The sequence below is a fragment of the Carlito syrichta genome, unplaced genomic scaffold (assembly GCF_000164805.1).
Source record: "Carlito syrichta isolate Samal-C Ts95f unplaced genomic scaffold, Tarsius_syrichta-2.0.1 Scaffold246948, whole genome shotgun sequence".
Classification (NCBI taxonomy): domain Eukaryota; kingdom Metazoa; phylum Chordata; class Mammalia; order Primates; family Tarsiidae; genus Carlito; species Carlito syrichta.
In genome coordinates, this window is record NW_007191044.1 from 52751 (window position 1) to 69040 (window position 16290).

The 16290-nt window shown below is 52.3% G+C and overlaps 2 protein-coding genes across 4 annotated transcripts; both read right to left on the reverse strand.

The window, feature by feature from the left end:
* Nucleotides 1–700: 700 nt before the first annotated feature.
* On the reverse strand, nucleotides 701–1609 carry FFAR1 (free fatty acid receptor 1). The gene has a single exon (XM_008051933.1). It carries the CDS (start codon nucleotides 1606–1608, stop codon nucleotides 706–708), a length of 903 nt encoding a protein of 300 aa, XP_008050124.1. The 5' UTR covers nucleotide 1609; the 3' UTR covers nucleotides 701–705.
* A 4539-nt stretch (nucleotides 1610–6148) lies between these two features.
* Nucleotides 6149–15026, reverse strand: CD22 (CD22 molecule). 3 transcript variants are annotated; one of them, XM_008051934.1, is made up of 13 exons: nucleotides 14993–15026; nucleotides 14018–14401; nucleotides 12776–13069; nucleotides 11395–11658; nucleotides 10983–11246; nucleotides 9824–10081; nucleotides 9354–9617; nucleotides 9009–9272; nucleotides 7505–7601; nucleotides 7285–7360; nucleotides 6997–7115; nucleotides 6559–6643; nucleotides 6149–6280 (listed from the first exon to the last, which is right to left on the reverse strand). In XM_008051934.1, the coding sequence occupies exons 1-13, from the start codon at nucleotides 15024–15026 to the stop codon at nucleotides 6149–6151; spliced, it is 2535 nt and encodes an 844-aa protein (XP_008050125.1). The 3 variants fall into 3 exon arrangements, with proteins under 3 accessions (XP_008050125.1, XP_008050127.1, XP_008050128.1); XM_008051936.1 differs by lacking the exon at nucleotides 10983–11246; XM_008051937.1 differs by lacking the exons at nucleotides 10983–11246; nucleotides 11395–11658.
* Nucleotides 15027–16290: the final 1264 nt, after the last annotated feature.

The following is a 16290-nucleotide window of genomic DNA, read 5'->3' on the forward strand; positions in this document are numbered from 1 at the left end:
GCCCAGCAGGTCGAGGCTGTGGTGGCCGGGAGCGGCCACTGCACTACAGTCTGGGTGACAGAGTGACACTCCAACTCAAAAAAAAAAAAACCCCAAAAACACCAGAAAATAAATGATATCATGGACACTGGAGACTCAGAAGGGGGAAGGGAGTGGGTGGAGGGACAAAAAATATCACCTGTTGAGTACAGTGTGCACAGGTGGGGGTGGTGGCCACAGTTAAAGCCCAGACTTCTTTGCCACTATACAGTGCAACCATGTAGCCAGAAACTACTTACATTCCCTAAAGCTACTGAAATAAAGAAGAAGAAAAATGTTCTCAGAAATTATTTCAGAGTTGCAGCTCCTAAAGTGCATCATCAGAGTGGCATTTCTTGTGGATTAGAAACGGACTTCCCTCTCCTTCCCGTGAGTACAAGGCCTCTTCCCACAGCCCCCTGGCAGGCGGGCAAGTGAGGACGTGTGTGAGGGAGAGACAGGCAAGGAGGCAGCTGATGTGCAGAGGCAAGCTTACCTTCCCTCCATCCTCCATCCTTCTCTCCCGGCTGGGATGCTGTGTCACCAGGCTCAGCTCTTTGCATAAGTGGCTCCAGGAAGACCTCCAAGCAAGGCTGGCCTGCATTTCCTTTGCAGCAGCTCCCACCGGGGCCCTGGAGAAGCAACTGGGATGTCCTGCCCTCTGCTCTTTCTCCCTAGCAGTGGCTGCTACTTCTGGGATGTTCCTCCTTGCTTTCTTGCCGCGCATACTGTCTTCAGACCAGGACCTCTTCCCAAGTATCCTGTCACCAATGGGTTGAGCACCACACTCCAGGCACCTGTGATGAGCCCCAGCTTCCGCCAGTGACCTCCCATTTCGGGGTTCAGGAAGCCAGCCACATTGGAGGCATTGTAGGGTCCTAAGCAGAGCAGCAGTGTGAGCAGGGCTCCACCAGCCACCCAGGCTGCCCTCAGCTTCCGTCTGTGGCTCAAGCCTGAGTGGGCCAGTGCCCGGAGGCAGCCCACATAGGAAAAGGCTGTGATGGCCAGGGGCAGAAAGAAGAGCAGAAGAGAGAGACTGAGACGGGCTGGGCCAGCTGAGGCTGGGTCCCAGGCCTCAAGGCAGACTGGAGAGCCATTAACTGGTGTGTTGATGCCCAGGGAGCTGGTGGTGTTATCCAGCCAGCCTCCCGGAGCCTCTAAACCACACACCAGCCCCAGGTGACAGAGGACAAGGGCCCATATGGCCACACATACCCCCCAGGAATAGCGTGGCCTCCGAACGGCTTGGTAACCCAAGGGGAAGGCCGCTCCTAGGTAGCGGCCCGCACTCAAGGCGGCCAGGAAGACCCCACCTGCATAGAGAGGAGCGAAGTGGGCCACAGCAAAGGCAGGACAGAGCGGGGTTGGCAGGGGCCAGGCTCCTGAGCCTAGGGCCTCCACCGCCTTCAGGGGCAGAGAGACTGTCAGCAGGAGGTCAGAGAAACCCAGGTGGAGAGCATAGACCAGGCTAGGAGTGAGGCGGAGGCGGGCGTGGGCCGCGGCCCCTCGGATGGCCAGAGCATTGAGAGGGAAACCCAGCACAAAGGCGGCCACATAGAGGGCAAAGGAGAGCTGTGGGGGCAGTTCCATGGAGCCGGGTGCTCGCCTCCACACCTCCTGTGTGAACTGAGCTTGCTCCCTGCCCTCAGATCCCCAGGCCCCAGGGAGAAGGGCCTCCTAGAATCACACACTGGTTCCCGCACTGCTTGGAGGATCAGAAGTCATCTAGTGAGATCACTGAGGAAACGGAAGTCCACTAAGGAGGAGGCAAACGGGGAGCAGAAGAGCCTGGATGAGAAGCCAGGCCTGTAGTCCTCAGTCCTTTGCTTTCTTTCCACTGTATTATCTCTTAAAATGAAGAGAGCATTTGGGGGCAACAGGAGACCATAGAACACAGGTGTGCAGATCCCGGAAGAAGGGCGGCCTCTGGATTTCTGAGACTCTGGGGGAAAGAAGGGGTAGAGAGAATTCAGCACTGACAGTATGTGTTCTTCTTGGAGTGGAAGTTAGACTCCAGTTCACTTCTGTCCCCACAGTTCCCTGGCCAGGAAAGAGCTGCTCCCCCACAGTGGAGCCTGCAGGGAGGTGAAGAGCGTCGGGTTTGGATAAGATGGGGGTCGAGCCAGGATCAGGCAAAGAAGGTCCCCAGGGGAGAGTCCCAGGATGAGCTGGGTCCCATCAGTGTCAAGGATGACCTTAGCAGGCCCCAGGGGGCACTAGGGGTCTAGTCTAGGGGTCTGAGGAAGAGTTGTTAGTGAAGAGAGGAACCCCAGAAAGAGGGACTCACCTCGGTGCCGCCAGATGTCTCTGAGGCTCAGAGTACCCCTCACTGGGCTGATGGAGGATACCTAGAATGGGCAGTGAGCCGGAAGGGAGCGAAGGGCGGGGTGGCAGGGCCATTAGCCTGAGGCGCTGGCAGCTTGGGTGAGCAGCTAATGGGGCATCCCGGCTTGATCTGAGGCCCCACTGAAGAAGTGAGGAGAACACAGAAGCATCTAGGGAGGTTGGGTGGGGTATGGGGTGCATAGTGCCTTGAAGGAGCAGAGTTCATGTGTACAGCCAGCCCCCCAGCGTTAATCCCTCCCTTCCCCTGCCACTTCTCCAAACCTGGGCTGGGGGCTCTGTCTTCCTGACTCCTGGATGACTTGTGGGCAGGCCCCAGCCTATTGGCTTGCTCCTGGACACCAACAAGCATTTCAATGCCTGCAGTCCCCCAAACCATAGCCATGTGGCAGTGGGTATGTGAGATAACAAGGTAATCATGCCAGCGTGCAGCCTCTGCCCTCTTTTGCTCTCATTGGTTGTGGGTAGGTGTTTGGGAGGAGGGGACCCCTCCTCTACTTTCCCTCTAGCCCCATGATGGTCGTTTCTGGCCTTTCCAGGGTTGACTGAAGGATAGGGAAGAGGAAAAGAAGGGACAAGCAAAGTCTCCTTTGGCAAGCACTGGAGTCACCAGGCTGTGGTCTCACTCTGCCTCTCTCAGGGCAGGACGGATGGCCAAGCCGACTCCCCAAGGGGCATTTGGAGAATGCCCTGGCAGCACTCGCAGAAGCACAGGTGACATGATCCCCAGACGGCTGCTTAGCTTCCTCCTCTCAGCTCTGGGAATCCAGCTGAATCTTCACCTCCCCATTGGGGTCACTTTTTTAAAGATAGGGCCCACATCTGCCAATGAAAAAGAAAGCCTCAAAGTCTGTGATTCTCTGTCTATCTCTGACTGTGCCTGTGTCTTTGTCTCTCTGTTTTTGTCTTTGCTTCCTTAGAAGGACAACACATTCTCTCATCTCAGTTTTCTCGGGTGTATATTGGTCACCAGCCACTTAACCCTTCCAAATTCCAGGTCATCCATAATAAACTTCTCCCTGAGTGGCCTCTTCGAAGCTCGTCTCACCAGACTTCCGGCGGGGGCAGCACGGGACTCAGCATACCACCAAGGCCTTCTGAGGACATTATCTCATTTCCTTTTTATACCTCAGAGTTACTAAATTGGTCCGTGCTTGCCTCTTTTCCAAGGGCTGTATATGTGATATGGCACCCCACTGGGAATGCAGAAGATCTTTCCACCTACTGTTCTGTGTTTTGTCTTTGGGAAACCCTGAGAAACGGACAGAACTGAGGAAAAACCAAAAGGAGTGCCATTTCACCGTTTGTGCCAAGTGTCTGGGAGAAGAGTAAAGCTCTGGGGAAGACATGGGGTCTTCCAGGTCTTCTCTGCTTTGGGCCCATCCATCTGGCAGTTGGCTCTCTGCCCAATGTCACCTGCTCCAAGGGCCTTCTTTGATCCAATCTGGCCCCTCCTCCCTCTGCATTTGTCTTTCATCGTGTGTATTCATGACGCCATGACATCGTATTTACGGGCTCCTCTGCTAGAATGTTGGGCTTATGAGAACAGATTTGTCCACTTTGGCTACTGCATCTTGCATAGTAGGTGCTCGAGCAGCTGAATGAATGGTCAGTTGTCTGGGCCCCGGGAGGATAGTGAGACACGGGGTGGTGGAGGGCTACCCTTGTCCTGGAGTCCCTGGCCTCCAAGAGTCCTGGCCATCTGTTCTTCACGCCTCAGCAGTGCCTATTGACGGCCACATCTCGCGGTCAGTCAATCATGAAGTAGGTTAATGTCAGCAGCTGGACTCAGGGACAGAATGGGAAGGCACCCGATGGTTGCCAGGGAGCCTGAGTCAGCCCCATCAGACTCAGGGCTGCCTTCAGCTCCCTTGAGGGGATCCTGCCCTGAAAGCCGTTGGGGACCCTAGACTAGACTAGGACTAGACAGTACCCCAAGATTGGTACTGTGTCTTATCTTTTTTGTACCCCAACAACTAGCTCTGTGCTAGATGCATTACCAGGTGCTCAGTAAATGTGTGCTGAATTAACAGAGGAGTAGTTGAATGACACTGGACTTCATTTGAGGTACGGAAATCCTAAGGCCCTCCCCCTTTCATTCAGACAGTTCCCAAAGTCTCACCTTCCTCCAAAATAAGTGAATGGTGCTCGCAAGGAATCAAACTGGGGACAAAGTGGATTGATGGGGAGAGAAGTGACTTATTCTGCCATAATTCCAAGAGTTACCACCGGGAAACTGAGCAGAGATGGGAAAGGAAGGGGCACCTGCCACGTGCCAGGAATCGTCGTTTATCACCTTGGTGATGCGTTCATCACACATCCCTGCTCTCTGAGGAGAACAGGCCTTAGCCCTCTGGGAGAAGAGAGATCAAATCTGAGAAGCAGTGGGAGAGCCGGAAACATCTAACTAGAAAGTCTGAATGAGCGAGCATAATAGGGAACTGGTGGGGAGGACAGTGAATGACAGATAAACTGTGAGGTTTCTCGGGGCAGCTGCCTTTGAGTCGTTCTTAGCAGCTGTGGGGTGTGGGTAGGTTCACTTTTGAAAATAGCTGTGAGGATCCAATCGGCTCCCCCTTTTTACATTTTTGATAAATGCAAATAAAATATGGGAATTTGTTTTCTTAGGGACTTTTGGTTTCTGTCCTAGGCATCTTTTTTTTGGGGGGGGTGGGGTTGGAGTCTCACTCTGTCACCCAGACTGGAGTCCTGTGGCCGCTCCCCGCCACCACAGCCTCGACCTGCTGGGCTCCGGCGATCCTTCCACCTCAGCCTTCCAAGTAGCTGGAACTACAGGCGCGCGCTACCATGCCCGGCTGATTTTTTGATTTATTGTAGAGACGAGGTCTCACCAAGTTGCCCAGGCGGGTTTCGAACCCGCAGGCTCAGGCCATCCACTCACCTCAGCCTCCCAAGGCGCGGGATTACAGGCTGAGCCACCGAGCCCGGCTTGTCCTAGGCATCTTATACTGTGACTCCAGCACATGTAAGACTATGCCTCTCTTCCTACCTTCAACCACTTGCATGGTAGGTAGTGTCATCTCCATTTTACAGATGAAGAAACTGGGGCTCAGGCAAGTTGGTGGGCTCTGCCCAAGATTACAGGACTATTTAAGTAGAAGAATCAAGATTCAGTCCCATGCTTGTCTGTCTGCAAAGCCAGTACACTTTTCCTAGCAATACAAATGACTTTCTATTCTGTGTATTTGATCACAAAACTACTGTAACTCCTTTTCCTTCTCCCCAAGCCCTATGATCGTCATCTTTGCATCCCCACGCTGACTCCACAAACTGGAAAGAGTTCACTGGCTCTTTGAAGTGGCATCTGAGCCATCTTTATTGTGCAGCACTGTGTCCATTACATGATTACCCACACCAGGATGTCTGTCTCAGACCATGAGACCCTGAGGCTTGGAGCCACTGTAGCTTAATCCTCTCCACAGAATGCCTCGCTTCCGTGCAGATGTGGCTCTGGTAGAGATTCCAGCTCAGGACCACCTGTTTCTTCCTCATGTCTGTCCTTTTTGGGGCTTCCCCCAGAGGCATACATTGGGCATAAGCTCAGTGAGCAGGGATGTCAGAGCAGAGGAAGGGGATCAAAGGGGTGGGGAAGGAATGAAGAAAATGATGACAAGCTGGTCCCAGCAGGGGCATAACCAGGAGGAGGAAGGGCTTGGGAGGGTGGATAGGGGCAGCTAGCTGGGGTGGGGCAGCAGTGACTGGGCAAGCTCTGGGACTTCCCTGGCCACCGCTTCGCTGGCAAATCTACCACAGCTGGCTCAGCTTCTCAGTGCTTGAGGGTCACATATTCCACGTCTTCCTGGGCCCGAGGCCGCTCCCCAACCCCAAACTGAATCAGCTCCGAGTAATGAATCCCCTCGTCTTCTGGAATATTCGGAGCCACGTTCTCATAGTCGCCCTGAGAAAGCCACATGTTGGTAAGCTTGGCCTCACAGTCTCTGGCCTCCCACTGCCTTTTTCCTGAGGTTCAGAAACCCAAGTGGGTGTCATCTTGTCCAGAAACTGACTGTGGACAGCATCTAAGACGGGGGTACCTGCTTTGGCTTTGACCACCTCGGTGTGAGCAACATTCCCCAACCAATGCCCAGCCTTTGCTGCCCAAGCCCTCCCCATGTGGGACTCATAGCTGAGCCCAGGCTTCTTCCTCCCCAGTCTGTCACAGTCCTACCCTCTTACCACTCGACGCTTCTGCACCGTCGAATAAGTGACAGTGTTGTCGCCGTTTGGGGGAGCTCCCTGCATCTCTGAGGTTTCCGCATCTCTGAGGAGGAGGGAGGGCAGATAGAGACCACAAATAAAGCATTTCCCATGAACTCTCCTCTTTTTCCCAGCTCCCCCAGCAGCACTGCAACCTAAGCCCCTTATAGATAAATAACTCGCTGTCTCACAGTAGGAACTAAGGAAAATGAGTGCCCAAGGAATGTGTAGATACATAACATAAGGACTTGACCTTCATGATAAAGTCTGACTCTGGGTGTACAATCTCCTGGCTTGAAGAAAGAGGTCCACTTCTGGAGACAGTCCCTTTTCCTCCCAAATCCCCTTTCCTCCCAAATCCCCTTTCCTCCCAAATCCCTCCTGGGGCGCAGGAGTCACTCCCAGTTCCCTCAGTACCCAGTTCGTGGTGTGTCAGTCTCGGGAAAGCGTAAGGCAGCATAGCTAATGGCATCTTCCATCACTGGGTTGTAGCATCCCAGGGAGTGGGGGCCTTCAGAGAGTGGAGCCCTTCTCACCTGAGAGAGAGAGGGTTGAAGCTCCGACCACTCTTTCCCCCAATCTCACTCCCTTCCCCTGGTCTCCGACAGCCAGATCTCCCCAGAGGATGCTTTGTCACCCTCCATCACCTCGTTTCTTCACTGGACTTCAAGGTCTGTCCTGCAGTCCATCTTTCTCCATTCCTACCTTGTTATTTCTCACAAAGAAGCTCTGACCACTGGAATTCTCCTGAAGCCCCTGCTGGCTCTGAGTCCTCTTCCAGCTAAAAAATTAAGGCACAGCCACAAGGATCAAGGGAATGGGAACAGGACCTCAAGAACTCAAGTTGGAGGCTTCAGGCTTGAGGAACTGCAAACGGACATCAGCCAGGGGAGAGTAGAGGAGGTAGTCAGTGGGAAGAGCTCACCTTCGCTGGAGCTTGAGCCCCCAGACTGCCAGGATGAGGACAGCCAGGCAGATTCCGATTCCCAGGGCTGCTCTCCTGCCGATTGTCTCTGGGCTATCTGGTGGGGAAAGGCATGGCCTCAGTCAGATAAAGGGCCACCTCTGCCCTGCACACTTGCCTGGAAGGCCTCCTGGACTTCTGTCTGCAGTCAGCCATGTCCTCACTTACACATCTCCTTCACACATGGGAGAGTGATGCAGAGAAAAAGGGTGATGCTACCACCTGCCTTCTGGACCTCTCCTGAGGAAGAAAGGGCTAGTTCTTTCTCCTGAGGAGCTCAGGTTCTCCCCCTAGACATGGCAATCCGGGAGCCTGTGACCCTCACCCTCACAAATGGTGTAACTCTTCAGGGCAGTTTGCCTATACAATCAGAACTTAAAATGCACCTGTCTTTGACTCAGAATGTCCAAATGGGAATTTACCTGCAACTATCCCTGCAGGCAGGCCCAAAGCAAGAGGCTGCAAACCTCTGCTCTGAAGGAGAACTGGGTGGGGAAGGTGTGTAACATTTGTACTTGGGGACTCAGTGCAGACTTCTGGACCTCTGCTTAGGAAGAAAAAGAGGCAGGTCTCAGGGTGTCAGGAAAGTGGATACTCAGAGAACAGTGGTTTTATACAACGTGTCCGTTAACATTTTCAGATAACATGCTCAGGGTGTTTTTCTTTAGCCTCAGGCTTTGCAGATGATGGTTCTCTAAATTTGAAGCCATGGCTCCAATCATTAGTCTGAAAAAGTACAATAAATAAATTAAACACGTTCTCTGTGTCCAAACTTGTTAGACACTCTGTATATACAGAACAATCTCCAAATGGTGTTATTTCATGGAAAAAAAAGAAAAGTCCAGAGCAAAATGTGAGCTCTGCAGCCATCTGTGTTATAAAGAAGGGTGTGTGAACATAGACCTCCATCTGTGTGTTGTGCATTGCAGAATACCACTGAAAGCAGATGGGACAGCTGTGCACAGTGGGGTCCTTTGGTGGGAGAACTAGAGTCCTCAGGGATTGTGTGAGAGGTGTCTATCTTTCCATTATTTATTTTTTTGTGCTTAAAAATTTTTTTTTTGCCATGTGCTTGTTATCTGTCTAAAAACCACTAAAATCATAAAGATAAAAATAGGAACCTATCTAGGGTAAGAGAAGGAAACAGTAGGCAGATAGAGACAGAAAGAGGGACCCAGCAGGGGCTCAGGACATCTTGAAAGTGGGGACAGCCTGAGAAGGAATCCTTGAGAGAATCAGGAGACACTGAAGGAGAGGTAGAAAAAGACAGGCCAGTGAAGCTAGACAGGGTGACCCCTCCAGCAGCAGTGGCAGGCGGCCTGGAGCAGGGCGTGTAGACTGGAAAGGGAGGGAGAAAGTGAGGCAGAAGGCGTCAGGGGGTCTGGAAGGCACAGGCTTTCAGGGGAGCCACAGGAGCAGCTAGGGCCAGAGAGGGGCCTGAGAAGGAGCAGGAAGGGGCTCTTACAGTAGACAGTGAGGGTACTGGGGGGCGACTCGCCCATGCCCAGCCAGTTGGTGCCCTGGCACCGGTAGGCGCCTGAGTGCTGGACCTTCACTGGCTCCAATCTCAGCGTCTGGCCACCATGGTGGAGGTTTTGGTTATTCCAGTCAAACCAGTTGTACTGGGAGACGGGAGGGTTGGCATCACTCTCACAGGTCAGGGCTGCTTTCTTCCCCTCCATTATTCTATCCCCTGGGTTCATGGACACACGCAGCCTCCTAGGTGCATCTGTAGGGGGAAGCGAATTCAAGACCAGGCAGCCGGTCCCCTGCTCTTCTCTGCTCCCAGCCTCCTTCCCCGGCCACTCACACAGCACTTGGAGCATCCAGACCTGAGACGCAGTCTGCCCTATGGAGTTGTTGACCGAACAGCTGTAATGTCCAGCGTCTTCTGGGGTGACGGAGTCAAAGCGCAGTTCTTTTCCTGCCCCCAGAAGGCTCCCATTTCTCTTCCAGAAGAAGTGGACTTCTCCAGGGTGGCTGCTTGAGAAGTCACACTGAAGAAGGACCCGGTCCCCAGAGCGAATCTCGGAATGGGGACTGATCTTCAGGATCCTTACGTCTCTGGGAGCATCTGGAGGGCAAGGGCCTCAGGCTGACCTCTCAGTTCCCTTTCACTCTTGCTGTCCCCAGGGCTGTCCCTCCCCTTGGCCCTCAGGCTTGGTTGTCTTCCCTCAATTCTATCAAAGACTCTGGTCCCGCCTCCAGTCTCCTCACCTGACTAACCACACGTCCCAACTGGGCCACCTCCCAGATTCCCTGCCCAGTCAGGGGACTCACACTGGACATTCAGGTTGACAGGAGAAGCCCACGAGCACCAGTTGTTACAGGCTGCACAGGTGATTGTTTTGATGTCCCAGTCAATTTTCTGGATCATCAGCACCCCAGGTGATGGCTCATTCCAGGAGCCTTTGGGGCTCCATTCGTACCGGGTAACTCTAGGGTTACTGGAATTGTAGTTACAGGAAAGGGTCACACTGTCCCCTTCTCGAATCGGTGTGGGGTTTTGAATCACCGTAGTCACACTCTTGGGGGAATCTGGGAGAAAACCAGAGAGGTGAGTAAAGAAAAGCCAGCTGGTCATAATACCTTTTCCTTCCTCTTTCTCTCTCTCCATTACTTATCCCCTACATTCACGCGTTTCCTAAATTAATCAAAGGAAGATTTGTGCTTCCCTCTTGCATCTGTGTGGGGATAGAGACCCTGGCCTAGCTATTTGGCTTGGCTGTGGCTTGAAGCAGGATGGTACAGCGGTTGAGGGCACAGCACCAGAGCCAAACTGCCAAACCCTTTCACTTAGAGCTGTGTGATCATGGGCTTCAGGAACTCAGTTTACTCCTGTCAAACAGGGTCCTGAGAGTATCTAAACTTGTGGAGTTGTTAGCAAGGATGGAATGAGATGGTGCCCTTAGAGCAGAGTGTGGCATGTAGTAAACACTTAGTAAATGTTGCTGCTGCTGTTATTATATATCCAGCTGTCTAGATGTTTAGGGTTTGGGCATCTCTGTCAGCACATATGACATCTCAGGATCCAAGGATCAATCCTTTGGGTTCTCTTTGTCCTGGGCTCTACTCAGTAACAATGGAGAGGTAATGAGGTATTTTGCCCCAGTTTTAGAAAATGTCAGGACCTCTTCTGGGATGCAACCACTGCCTAGCAACGCTGTGTCTCTGTGTCCCTCATGGAGCCCTCGCATCTTGCAGTTCATTCATTCAACAAGCTTCTCCTGAGAATCTCCCATGAGCCAGGCCCTGCAAGGTGCTGGGAATACATCTGTGGACAACAACAAAGCCTCTGCCCCCAGAAGCTTACAAGTCAGGAGACCCTGGCTTCTGCCTGCTCTTCATCTGGGACTCATAAGTTCCCTGTGCCCATCTGGCTTTCCTCTCCCCACTTCCATCTTCTTTCCCTAGAACCAGAGACTCTGTGACTACTCACACTGAACATCCAGCTCAGCTTCCGGACCAATCTTTCCAATACCATGAATGTTTTGTGCCAAGCAGGAATAATTCCCAGCATGCCAGGGAAGGACATCTGGAATCCAGAATTCCTTTTCTGTCCTTCCCAGCACATCTTTCCCATTGTGATACCATGTGTAATTTGTGGGCGGAGGATTGGCCAGTGATGTACAAATCAGCTCTACTTTATTTCCCTCGAGAACTGGTGACGAGAGGATCTGAACCCTGGATGGTTTCGGAGCATCTGGAAGAAGGGTCAGAATCAGGTGGGGAGGTGAGAACCCTCCAACCAGTGTAAATGGCCACGAGAGCCCCCACTGCTCACCTCATGAGGGCCTTGGGTCCCCCCCTGCTACATCCTCACCCGCCCCCCCAACTCCTAGGCGGCTCACACCACACTTCGAGAGTCACTTCTTTCGACGTTCCTCTGCCCACATCATTGGAGGCTTCACAGCGGTACTTCCCACTCATCTCCTTGTCCACTGGAGACAGAGTTAGCGTGAGCGTCTTCTCTCGCAGTGGGAGCCCATCCTTAAGCCAGGATGTTGTCTGGTACTCTGGGTTGCTGCTGGTGATCTCGCAAGACATTGTCACAGACTCCCCCTCCATTACAGTGGCTTCCCTGGGACTGACCTCGATGTCCAACTTCGGGGAGTCTGGAGCAGAGGGACAGCAGGGGAGGGGACAGGGAATTCTCAGAGGAGGGAACGTGTGAGAAGTGGTAGTGACCTGCTACTCCCTCACCCACATGCCTGTCACAGCCTCCTAAGTCAGCTCTCGGCTTCCCCCTTCCCACTTCCCCTACTGGCTGGTCTCCACCAGCAGCCAGCAGGATTTCTAATACCATCAGTCAGACCTTGTCGATGCTTGCTTGAAGCCATTCAGTAGATTCCACACTTTGAATAAAATCCCAAACCCTTGGAATCCAGAATCCGCTCCCTCACCTGCTTCTCCTCCCACTCGGCGCTCCTTCAGCCTCTCTGCCCTCCTGCTTCCAGATCCCATCTCAAGGGCTTTTTTCTTGTTCTTTCCTCTCCCTGGAATCTTCTTCTCAAAAAGATGTGCCTGCCCGACCCCACCCTCCAATCAAGTTAGTTTAAGTGTTCACCTTCCTCAGAGAGGTCTCCATCACTCCCCCATCCTAGCCCTGCTTAATTTTTTCTTAATGTACATATCACTGCCTACAATAGTGTTCAAGATTTCTTTTCTTTTGAGATAGGGTCTTGCTGTATCACCTGGTGGAGCCACACCTGGCTAGTTCTGTATTTCTTTGTCCTTTTATTGTTTGTCTTCCCCATTGCAATGCTAGCTCCGTGTGGGGCAATAAATATGTTTATTGCTGTATCCCCTGACCCGCAGCCCCCAGCTGGCAGCCATAACAAGGCCTGGCATCTGGTAGGTTCACAGTAAATAGTTATTGAATGAATGAATGAGGCACAAAATAATGCTATGAAAAAAATTTCCTTCCAAGGAGGGACGAAGAAACCTAACAAGATAGTCCCAAGATCATGTCATGACTTGAGGAAAGGTTATTTCATTCTATTAGGCCAAAGAAGAGGCTAAAAGGAATGTGTTTCCTGAAACACAGGACTGACAAGAGGGAGGTGGAAGAGGGAACGCAGCTCTGCCTGGGCCACTCTCAGCTGCAGGCAACCTCCGATTGCTTATGCCTCCCTTTGTGTAAGGTCCTCTCGCCCTCAGCGTGTGCCCACGATGGGGCCAAGGAGAAGGTTACAGGACCTCATCCTTCCCATGGGACATCGGGAGACTCACGCTTTATGTCCAGCTGCACCGTTTCCTCAGAGAGCACCCGCTCGTCCACATCACTCCAGAGCCTGCAGGTCAGGTTCTTCCCGTGGTGGCTCCACTGCGGCTGGAACTTGAGCTCACTCCGGGTGAAGACGTTCTCAGTGGAAAGGGAGGTCAAGGTGACAGGATTCCCCTCCAGGGACCACTGCAATTGGATCTGGTACCCAAAGCAGGTGAAATTCAGTAGGCAGATCAGAGTGACTTCCCGGGACTCCCAGATTTCTGAAGGGAGGTAGATGTGAGGTGGAAAAGGCCTTTCTGCAAAAGAGTAGAGCCCATGCTGGAGCCTGGGGCACCACGTACAGGTGTGTACACCAGGCTTCAGATGGCCTGTCCTGAAAACTCATCAGGTACCCTTTGCCGGTCCGTCCCACCCCTCTCCAGTCCTGTTTTTCTGCACTTTGAGTCACTTTTGCTCAGCCAGAATACCTCTAAAAGGCCTTGACAACACTAAACCTCCTTGGGAATTGTATTCTAGACTTCATTCTCGCTTCTGGAGGTTTGTTTCCAAAATGTTTGCAAGATTGTTCCTCCTACCATCCCACGTGAATTTTACCAGTTTAATTCAATGTGAATTTTTTTAGCTTTGATGACAAACTTGTGTTTGTTGAGTGGCCTTGGCCTTGGAGACATCCAAGCACTGCATTCCCTTAGTGAGTAAGTTAGGTCTGTGTGTGACAAGTCTCAGCTCTCCCCTAGGCTGGGTCACCCTTCAGACAGCAGGGCCTAAAGCAGCATCTCTCTTAGAACTGCCCACCAAGGAAGCCAGCTGTGGAATGGAGTGACCGCCCTCCCTAGGGCAGAGGCCCCAGACCTGTGTTGAACAGGTCATATCCAGTCCTTGCATGCATGTCATCTAGCCTTGAAGGGTTCATTAGAATCAGTCACCAGCATGAACATATAGGGAGATTTCACTTGAAAATCCACATCTTCTCTTGAAAAATCAGATTTGGCAACCTGGAACCCAAATTCCAGAATGGGCAGGAGCCAGGACAGCCGAGGGGCAGGTGGAACAGCCAAGGGAGAATAAGTGCTCATGCTGTCGTTTGCCACAGCCCCACCTTGTGCTGCCGAGTCACCTGCTCACACCCCCTGCCTGACCTCTTTGGGCAACTTGGCTTGTGACCCTTGTTCCAGGAGTCAGGTATTTCCTGCTTCCCTCCTTGTCCCTGTCCAAAGCAGAGGACCCGTCCCCCAAGGCCTTACTAGAGACATTGAGGTGTATATTCTCCATCCATTTGTCATTCTTTGTCATCATCCTCAGCCCCAGCTGACCGCTGTCTTGAGCTTGCACTGGGTGGATACTCAGGGTGCAGTTATTATTCTTGTTCCCCAGGAATCGTACCCTTCCCTGCTGAGAAGGAGACTCCCCGGGCTTTGTGTTGGTAATGAGGATGGTCCCACTGTAGTTCTTGGTTGTATCATTATAGGCAGCATTGTGGTACAGGGTGTAGCTTTCCAGGAGCTCTTTCGGCCTTGGGATTTTATAGAAGCAGGGAATCCAGATGCAGGCCCCCTCCCAGGCGTAGAGGGTTGGAGGGTGCTTGAAGGTCCATTTATTTGAGTCAGAGAAAGCCAAGTATTCTGGAACTCACCACAATGATAAGAAAGCATTATTGAGGGGACATGAGAATTTTCAAAGGAATAAATAATTCGTTCTGATGATAAAGGGAGAGACAGGGAGATACACAAGGAGAACAGGACACACAGAGAGAAACAGGCCAGGTGCAATAGCTCAAGTCTGTAATCCCAGCACTTTGGGAGGCTGAGGTGAGAGGATTGCCTGAGCTCAGGGGTTCAAGACCAGCCTGGGCAACTTGGCAAGACCTCGTCTCTACAAAAAGTTAGCTTGGCGTGGTGGCGCACACCTGTAGTTCCAACTACTTGGAAGGCTGAGGCGGAAGGATCACCTGAGCCTAGCAGGTCAAGGCTGCAGTGGCCGTGAGCATGCCACTGCCCTCCAGCCTGGGTGACAGAGTGAGACTCCAACTCAAAAAAGAGAGAGAAACACACACACACACACACACACACACACACACACACACACACACACACACACACACACACACCGTCTGCCCCCACCCTGCCCCATCCACTCTTCTCTGCCCCAGGTCTTTCCTCCTCCTCCAGTACCCACTGACATCCCAGAACCCAAGTGCCAGCCTAGGTCACAGTCCTTACCCAGGAGCAGGAGCCAGGGGCCGAGGAGACGCATGGTGTTGTGTCTAGGCAGGACCCTGAGCCGGGAAGAGTTTGTCTGTGAGCCATCTGGTTGCTTACTTCTTCCCGGTGGCTGTTCTGGCTCACACACTGAGCTCCCACCCTTTCCCCCATCCTGATAAAACCACGTCTGGCTGCACTGTGAGGATGTGGGATTCAGGATGCTCTCGGAGTTTTCTCTGGGTATGCCATGCCTCTCCTTCAGTCAGAGAGCCTTGGGGGGCAGCCTCTCTTTCTCCCCAGAACGCTGTCCTTTCTTCCCGCCTGCCGACTTGCTTTCCTTGATCTGTCCATCCAGCCATCTGTAGTTATACAAACTTCCTTCCCCACGCTCAGGCTTTAAGTGGCAGCAGACCATCGAGAGGCTTGAATGCCAGGCACTGGGGAACTTAGAGCTCTCACTGAAGCTAGTAATGAAGGGTTTTACACAGGGACTGACACAGTCATATCTTAGTTTGAAAGACCAGGAAAAAGAATTACAAAACCAAAAACAAAGTATGGCACCAGAAAAGTACTTAGAAGAGCCTGGAAAGTGTTAGAAGAATGTGGTCCGTGGCTGGGCTTGGTGGCGGAGCCTATAATCCCAGCACTTTGGGAGGCCAAGGCAAATGGACTGCCTGAGCCCGTGAGTTCAAGACCAGCCTGGGCGACTTGGCAAGGTCTTGTCTCCACAATAAATCAAAAATTAGCAGGGCGTGGCATCGCACACCTACAGTTCTGGCTACTTGGAAGGCTGAGGCGGAAGGATCGCTGGAGCTCAGCGGGTCAATGCTGGGGTGGCCATGAGTGTGCCACTGCACTCCAGCCTGGGTGACAGAGTGAGACTCCAACTCAAAATTTAAAACAAAAAAAAAAGAATGTGGGCCAAGGGTCCCACTCAGATGCCCCAGGCCGGGTAGAAAACCAATCAACCAAGTGGGGGAAAAAGGTCATGACTTGTCTAAAGGTGGTGGCTGTCTCAGCTGCAGCCAGTTGTTGCCAAGTAGAATGTAAGCTCAGGACTATCTGATGTACCACTGTTTTAAGAAAAGTGAGAAACCAAATTTTGTTTAAAAAATACATAGTGGGCAACCCCCTTGGGTCCCCTCCCACTGTGGGAGCTTTTCTGTTCTCGTAATAAGTTCTGCTTTCTCAAAAAAAAAAATACACAGAGCTAGTCAAACAAAGCCTATCTGTGGGCAGCCACTGCCCATCACTGTGCAATGAACTTGCCTTCTACCACCCTTGATTTTGGTACAGAGTGACATTTACATAGAGTT